Consider the following 8,968-nt stretch of genomic DNA (forward strand, 5'->3'; position numbering starts at 1 on the left):
GTGATACACGGAGAGGTGTGATGAGGAATCGGGTAGAGATAAAGGACTTGGTGATGGGAAAGCAATTGGCCTGCAGGGATGAGGAAGGAAAAGAGAAAGGTAGAGAAGAAGGATGGGGAATAATCTGCGGAGGTACAATTGAAGGGGTGAAGGTGATACGAGGGGAAGTAGGCGGATGGAAGGAGTGAGGGCCCTCCATTAATAAACGACGGAGCCGGGGAAACGAGGGAGACAGATAGAGACTAACCTTCTAGTTACGGCTGCCATGGAGACAGGAGCTTGTCTGTGTGTGTCATTACATAGCATGCGCGCACACACACACACACACACACCCGGGGGGACTCGCACACAGCCAGCTGTACGTGAAACACACGAGATAGAGAGACGATGAGAGGAGGGCAGCAATAGAGGAGGACAGAGAGAGGGAGGGGGGCAGAGAGAGCATGGGAAAGAGTGGAGGGACAGAGGGAGAGAGAGGGGGCAGAGGGGAGAGAGGGGGGCAGAGAGAGAGGGTGGGGCGAGAGAGGGGGGGCGAGAGAGGGGGGGCGAGAGAGGGGGGGGAGAGAGGGGGGAGCAGAGAGAGAGGGGGGGCAGAGAGAGAGAGGGGGCAGAGAGAGAGAGGGGGGGCAGAGAGAGAGAGAGGGGGCAGGGAGAGAGAGAGAGGGGGGCAGGGAGAGAGAGGCGGGCAGAGAGAGAGAGGGGGCAGGGAGAGAGGGGGGCAGGGAGAGAGGGGGCAGAGAGAGAGAGGGGGGCAGAGAGAGAGAGAGGGGGCAGAGAGAGAGAGAGAGAGAGAGAGGGGGCAGGGAGAGAGGGGGGCAGAGAGAGAGGGGGCAGAGAGAGAGAGGGGGGAGAGAGAGAGAGAGGGGGGCAGAGAGAGAGAGAAGGGGGGCAGAGAGAGAGAGGGGGGCAGAGAGAGAGAGAGGGGGGCAGGAGAGAGAGAGAGAGAGGGGGGCAGAGAGAGAGAGAGAGAGAGAGAGAGAGAGAGAGAGAGAGAGGGGGGGCAGAGAGAGAGAGAGGGGGGGCAGAGAGAGAGAGAGAGGGGGCAGAGAGAGAGAGAGGGGGGCAGAGAGAGAGAGAGCGAGAGGGGGCAGGGAGAGAGAGAGGGGGCAGAGAGAGAGAGAGGGGGGGCAGAGAGAGGGGGCAGAGAGAGAGAGAGGGGGGCAGAGAGAGCGAGGGGGCAGAGAGAGAGAGGGGGGGCAGAGAGAGAGAGGGGGCAGAGATAGAGAGGGGGGCAGAGAGAGAGGGGGGCAGAGAGAGAGAGAGAGGGTGGCAGAGAGAGAGAGGGGGGCAGAGAGAGAGAGAGAGAGGGGTGCAGAGAGAGAGAGGGGTGGCAGAGAGAGAGAGGGGGGGCAGAGAGAGAGGGGGGCAGAGAGAGAGAGAGAGAGAGAGAGAGGGGGGCAGAGAGGAGAGGGGGGCAGAGAGAGAGAGGGGGGGCAGAGAGAGGAGGGGGGCAGAGAGAGAGAGAGAGGGGCAGAGAGAGAGGGGGGGCAGAGAGAGAGAGAGAGGGGGCAGAGAGAGAGAGGGGGGGGCAGAGAGAGAGAGGGGGGGCAGAGAGAGAGAGAGAGAGGGGGGGCAGAGAGAGAGAGAGAGGGGCAGAGAGAGAGGGGGGCAGAGAGAGAGAGAGAGAGGGGGGCAGAGAGAGAGGGGGGCAGAGAGAGAGAGAGAGAGGGGTGGCAGAGAGAGAGAGGGGTGGCAGAGAGAGAGAGGGGTGGCAGAGAGAGAGAGAGCGGGGGCAGAGAGAGAGAGAGGGGGGCGAGAGAGAGAGAGGGGGGGCAGAGAGAGAGAGAGAGGGGGGCAGAGGAGCGAGAGGGGGGCAGAGAGAGGAGGGGGGGCAGAGAGAGAGAGGGGGTGGGGGGGCAGAGAGAGAGAGGGGGGCAGAGAGAGAGAGGGGGGCAGGAGAGAGAGAGGGGGGCAGAGAGAGAGAGGGGTGCAGAGAGAGAGAGGGGCAAAGAGAGAGAGGGGGCAGGAGAGAGAGAGAGGGGGGCAGGAGAGAGGCGAGAGGGGGGGGCAGAGAGAGAGAGGGAGGGGGCAGAGAGAGAGAGGAGGGAGGGGGGCAGAGAGAGAGAGAGGGGGGCAGAGAGAGAGAGGGGGGGGCAGAGAGAGAGGGGGGCAGAGAGAGAGAGGGGTGGGGGGGCGAGAGAGAGAGGGGGCAGAGAGAGAGAGGGGCAGAGAGAGAGAGGGGGGATAGAGAGAGAGAGGGGGGCAGAGAGAGAGAGAGGGGGCAGAGAGAGAGGGGGGGGCAGAGAGAGAGGGGGGCAGAGAGAGAGGGGGCAGAGAGAGAGAGGGGGGGCAGAGAGAGAGCGAGGGGGGGCAGCGAGAGAGAGGGGGGGGGGCAGAGAGAGAGGGGGGGCAGAGAGAGAGAAGAGGGGCAGAGAGCGAGATAGAGGGGGGGCAGAGAGAGATAGAGGGGGGGCAGAGAGAGAGAGAGAGGGGGCAGAGAGAGAGAGAGGGGGGGCAGAGAGAGAGAGAGAGGGGGGCAGAGAGAGGAGGGGGGGCAGGAGAGAGAGAGAGAGAGAGGGGGGGTAGGGAGAGAGGGGGGGCAGAGAGAGAGAGGGGGGCAGAGAGAGAGATAGAGGGGGGCAGAGAGAGAGATAGAGGGGGCAGAGAGAGAGATAGAGGGGGGAGAGAGAGAGAGAGGCTGGACAGAGAGAGAGAGAGAGAGAGAGAGGGGGGAGGCAAGAGAGGGGGACAGAGAGCGGGGCAGAGAGAGAGAGTGGGGCAGAGAGAGAGAGAGTGGGGCAGAGAGAGAGAGAGAGACGGGAGCAGAGAGAGAGAGGGGGGCAGAGAGAGAGGGGCAGAGAGAGAAAGAGAGGGTGGGGCAGAGAGAGAAAGAGAGAGTGTGGGGCAGAGAGAGAAAGAGAGAGGGTGGGGCAGAGAGAGAAAGAGAGAGTGTGGGGCAGAGAGAGAACAGAGGAGGGTGGGGCAGAGAGAGAGAGAGGGGGTGCAGAGAGAGAACGAGAGAGAAAGGGAGAGAAGGGGACAGAGAGAGTAAGGGGGGCAGAGGGAAGAGAGACAGGGCAGAGAGAGAGAGAGAGAGAAAAAAGCGGAAGAGAGAAGTTAGAAAGAAAGGGGAGCAGAGAGTCGGGGATGGAGGGAGAGCCCCCCATTCAATACAATGTGAAGCAGACTTCTCGTAGCCAGGGAAAATTCCAGCTCATTTGATTAGACAGGGCACAGCTTCACAGCGCACAGAACAGAGAGGGGTAGAGGCAGAGAACGAGAGGGGGATAGAAAAGACAGAGTGAAGGGGGCAGGATAGAGAGAGGGGAGAAAGACTGAGAGAGGGAGAGACAGACGGACTTTAGGCCGCACTGTGTGCTGGTATGTGGAGATGCTATAACCAGTTCTGTGCTAGATAAGAGCAGCTCAGTAGCATGGTATCCAGCTCTGAAGGGGGTCGGTGTCTGTGGGAGGTGGGTGGGGGGGTTAGATTTTGCAGTGAATTAATTTCCCCTTCCCAGGATTACAGACTCATTTGGGAGAGCGAGCTTTTCATAAGCTGTATCTGGCTCGGCCTCATCACATATAATAGTCCTAGAGGTGGGGGGTGGAGGGGGCAGATACATGACAAATGCATGTACTGTATGGCATATGGATTGGGAAACACTGTAATGACTTCCCATATTGCACTTGTGATATTGCATAATTAAATACATCTGTGTAAACACTTAATAAAATAGATATCCAGAAGGGCCCATTTCGAGTTGGCGAATGACAATGGAGTTGTAACGCACCCTCACCCTTCTTGTAAAAAGAACACCCTGATTTAAAGTGGGGCGAAAAAATAAATAGGTTTGAGCGGGACACGTTAACCTAATGACACTCAACAGATGGGGGGAGGCGTGTCTCCTTTATTGAAATAAACTGCACATGGGCGTTCCCACATTAAATAGCACCTATCGTGTTTTAGGGTCCAATGTAGCGTTGGATTAATGTCTGTTCCTAATATAAAGACGCCTTCTTAACGATGTGCTCATTGGAAGAACCAGTTGCTAATCAGAGTACATTATAGAACTCTTTTGGAGCCGTGGCTGTAATTGCTGCACGATAACTGGTAATGCAGGATATTCTTGGAAACGCACCAAGACCTCGGAGAAGAAGAAGAGAGAATTTATAGGGCTGGAGTTTATGAGGCCTAAGTACTAGGTGTCACAAATGGCTTTTTTTTTTGCTGTAACAGTGCTGCACGGAAATGTTCAATTGTGCTGCTGTGCGCCTGTCTACTGACCTAACATTTCCCAATCTGCAGCATTAGCAGCAAAAATCCTTTTTATGGCCGCACAGAGATGAACTGCGCTTGGCATACGGATGAAAATAGCGTGTACTAAAAAAAGAAGAACGTTTGTGTGCCAAAAATAAGGAGAAAGTGCATCAAAATCGTCAGCCAATTTTAGCATAACGCCATAAACATCTGTTTATATTCTTAGCACAGAATTAAATTGCTATGTATCAACCGGAAATGTATTTGATGCAGTACAAATGTTTCATTATACAGCTGTAACCCCTCTTTATTTTACCTCAGATTATATGGCCTATCACTGAAGTGGGAGCCTGAGTCCTGTGGGTTACTGTTTCATTCTTATAGTGTTTGGTACATGTCAGACTGTCGTGAGTAGACACAACACAGTGATAATGAATTATAACAAGCTTTATATACTCATATAGCTATAATTTGTGGTGTTACATATCTCATATGAATCAGTACAGTGACTCTTAATCTGAGAATCACTCCATACACACATATACTTAAACAAACTGCACCAACAGTGCGAACGCTGCACAAACAAATAATAACTTTTATCTCTGTCCAGCCTCCCAATCATGGGGTACTGGCCTGTAGATCCTGGTGTGCTAGCACAATCGTTGGTGCTCATAAACTGTGTGTGTGTTGCAGGCCTGGTGCTTCACAAAGATCAAACTGTGATGGGAATATAACTGCAGCTTATATTCTTTGTGGGTTAGCTCACCCACTCCAACCTGGTGTAATTCCTGCACAGCTTGGCTCCCTAATCTCACTCTGTAGTAGCCTCTGTCTGCCTGCTTCCCTCTGCACTGTCAGGTCCTGGTCTCTGCTGGGCCCTGCTGCATGGACTGGTCCAGTGGGGCAACTCTCTCTTAGGGGTCCTACATGGACTCTCTGTGCAGGATGGGCCTGCACACCCTCACTCCCTCAGCTCCCTTTCCAACTGTCACCAACTGTCATTCCACTGGCTAATCACAGGCACATGGTCCAGTGGAATGTAATTCCCAAAGGGGCCGTGTCCTGGGGGGTTACACCGGTAAACAAAATGTATTATTTTTGCAGTATGGCTAATATAAATAATATGACACTAACAATTTATATTTACTAACTCTTGTTTTAAACAGAACAAATACACACAATTGTGTTTTCATTTCAATTGTATCAATCAGGTACAGTATTCAACATGACACATTACGTCAAAATGAATTTCAAACAACAAACTATTCGCCGCGTGTATGAAGCCGTCGTACACACGATGAGCATTTTGTGAAGGTTTGTACGCTTTTTTAACTTCTTTTTTTAAAGCACTAACATTTTTCCGCACAATAAAAAGTAACACCTCACAGCATTGTGGGAATGTAGAAGTTTAACTACTGGCGGGTCAAGCCCCCCCCCCCCCAACAGGTCTGGTTTTCAGAATATCCCAGCTTCAGCACAGGTGGCTCAATCAGAAGCTCAGTCGAAGACTGAGCCTCTGAGACACCTGTGCTGAAGCAGGGACTGATTGAGCCACCTGTGCTGAAGCTGGGATATCCCGAGAACCTGACCTGTTGGGGAGCTTGAGGACTGAAGTTGAGCACCCCTGATCTAGAGCCTAAAATACACCTTAGAACAGCTATCCTACTGCTCAGCTGTGGCAGAGTGAGGTCAGTCCCCCCCAGAAGTCATGTTTTTTAAGGGCTTACAAATGTTGTCCCGGTACTAGAGTATTCCATTAAAAATCATCACATGCTTAATTATAAATATTATAAAAATATAATATCCAGTGCTCATATCCCGGTGATACATTGCAATGCCGCTAATTCTCAGCCAGTGGTGAGGGGCACCTTTCCAAAAAGATGGACCAGCGCCTCAGGCTATAAAGTGCCCTTCCCTCGGTCACTGGCTGAGAATTAGCTGCTTTGCAATGTATGAGAACACAAAAAAACTACTCTCAGCTCCAAAAATAGCAATGATGGGAACTCACGGAGCCTGGCAAGGAGTCCCAAAATATAATGTCCATATATAATGTCCGTATATAGTATGGCCTGGACCTACATCCGTAGCATAAAGCAGGTAGAAAACTAATGATAGGTGACATCACGGTGATGATGTGAAAAGGAAAACTGGTAGGGGAAAGGTGGACACTATGTGAGAACTGGTGGGGAATGTGAAGCAGTCAGTAACCAATACCTCTACATCCCCGTTCCCCAATAAAGTTCTCGGCCATCACTTCTGCATCCCCAAATGTCCAGAGGTATTGTGGTAATTACCTGAATCCTAAAGCTGGAGCCGTAGAGATCCCGAGTGCTGAGGCCAGTGGCAGTGCTGCGGCTTCAGTCCGTCCGGGAAGGCTCCGGTTACTGCTCCGGTCTCTCGCTGCACGTGGAGGTGCCCGTCTTCCGTCGGCGTTGTCCCGTGATGCGTCGCGTGACTCCAAAGGTGGTACCTGCGCTACGGATGTGCGCCACTCCAATCGGCCAGGCGATACAGGTAAGCGAAGGAGTGTCTCCTTGAGAAAGGGCTGCGTAGCCTGAAACGCGTGGGAGAATTGTCCTGTTCTGTCCTTTGTGTTTTTCTGTTTTTAATATGTAACTAATACACCTTTTTTATTTTTCCATTTACCCGGTGACTGGTGCTTATTTTTGGACTTTGCTGTTTCAACCAATCCTTCACTTACCTGCATTGCAATGTGTGACTGGGATGTGAGTATTGGAAGTTATTTGTTATAATGTTTATAATAAAAGCATCTCATTTGTTATTAAAAACTGTATTGAAACATATATTTTTGGTCTATTTTAGGTCACTTTTGGGGTGAGTGACAGGTTTCATATCACCCTCTATTCTAATTGGTTTTATAATTAAACATACACAATCTTAGCAGGATCACAACCCAGACCCACATTGTTGTATATTTATATATTTGTTTGTGTCAGTTGAGAGTTGCTGGGAAAGTGGCCAAGTATACAACAATAAACAAGAAAGCCCCAATGCGCATCCAATAGGGCAAGTTATTTACATGTGTTTTCTATATTTTGCCATCATAAGTATGGGTCATTTAGTTCAAGCCTTTGGCCAAAACATTGTAAGCCTGCGTCCACGTCACGTAACCCCATCTCAGCAGGTCGTACACTGCCTATTCTATACTGCGGCTGTTCTATGTCTTCACTCCAAAGTATTGAACTAAATGACCCATACTTATGAAGAAAGAAATCTAGAAAAAAACCATATAGTAATATACTAAATAACGTGCCCTTTTGGATGTGCATTGGGGCATCTCCGTTTATTATTTTATAATTAGGAGTGCTGTTCATATCAAGAATTGCTGTTTAAGCGCTTGTGCTGATTCAATTAAGTGCAAACATGGCGCAAGATGTAATTACTGCACAAGACGTGACATTTACGCACAGCCAATTCTGCGAACCTAAGGCCTCATGCTAATAGTTTAAGATTAGTTGTTTGTGTCTCTGTTGTGCCTAACTCTGGGCCTTACCTAAGACATGACGTGACTACGTCTAAACTCAAAATCAGGCATTTGTACCCAGGACTCCTGACTGCTGTTGGACAGCTCCCAGCATACTGTACATTGAACAGCTCCTGTATACCCTGCCCTGGTTGTGTGGAATCCAGTGTGTACTGTACCATACATACATGTAGCACCCTTGGGGGTATGCTAAAATGTATCTTAGCAGCGAGTCCTGGTCCCCACAGGGAGTTAAGGGGTTACATACTTTACAGGCCCTAGTTCATGTAGCTAATGTTAAGTAATCAATTCCATGTAACTAATCTGAAGTAACCAATCTTACAGGGAGGAAATAGAATTGCACCCAACAGTGAAGAACTTTCATTGCTAAGAGAGTCAAGACCGAGACCAGTACTGACCCAACTGCTCTTATTTCTACCTCAAAAATGGCTAACGTGGTGGCCCAACGTTGTTATTATTATTATTATTATTATTATTATTATTATGAGCGATCTGGTGGGATCTTGATGGTAAATATTATGAGGACTGAGTTCCTGCAACTTATCTGCCCCTTATGTGGATGGCCTGGAGGAGTGCTGGTGCCCTCATCGTGCGGCATTAGGCCGTGCGTATAGTGCCCGAGACGGGCGACGGTGACACTGCCCAAAAACAAATACATTGCCGCCGCGTGCGCTTATAGTAAGCGCAACAGCGACAATGCGACGGAGCGACGTCGCATTGCGGACTTTGGAAGCCGGGAATATTTGATTTTTTAAGGGCTCTCGCCTCATGTGACAGCCCCTGAACAAATCAAATGCCCGGAAGCCTGCGACGCAGCCGCAAAGCGAAATATAACTTTCGCTAGCGGCGATGGGTGACGTCACTTGTCACGTCACCGGTCGCAGGCACTATGCGCGCGGCCTTAGGTGTGATATTTCCTACTTCAGGCCTGCTGTGGACCTGAACCCGGCTTCTACCTCCGACATCACCCCTGGGACTGCGGTGGAGATGGCCGTCTTCGCCCAGCGGATCAGTGATTCTGTGCTTCGCCTCACAATGGCCATTGTGAAGGCTGCAGTGAATCAAGAACTAGACCATGCCTTGCTCTGCCGGTCATGGAGGTCCCAGAAGAGCTGGATGCTATGCCTTGCCTTCCCACGGACCTGGTGGTGAGCACCACAGATGCATCAGCCAAGGACAGCAACGTGGACTCTGAACTAAAAAGCGCTATGTACATTAATGGCGCTATATAAAGAAAAAGAGAGAGGTTTTGTGTTGCACGC

General features: G+C 51.1%; 1 protein-coding gene across 1 annotated transcript in view; it reads right to left on the minus strand.

Moving 5' to 3' along the window:
* GPR162 (G protein-coupled receptor 162) overlaps positions 1-8,749 on the minus strand; it is a 30,894-nt gene extending 22,145 nt beyond the window's left edge. Inside the window, exon 1 of the mRNA XM_075613061.1 lies at positions 8,663-8,749. Coding sequence (XP_075469176.1) covers positions 8,663-8,749 — 87 coding nt within the window. The remainder of the gene's footprint in view (positions 1-8,662) is intronic.
* Positions 8,750-8,968: the final 219 nt, after the last annotated feature.

The sequence above is a fragment of the Ascaphus truei genome, chromosome 8 (assembly GCF_040206685.1).
Source record: "Ascaphus truei isolate aAscTru1 chromosome 8, aAscTru1.hap1, whole genome shotgun sequence".
In the NCBI taxonomy this organism is placed as follows: Eukaryota; Metazoa; Chordata; class Amphibia; order Anura; family Ascaphidae; genus Ascaphus; species Ascaphus truei.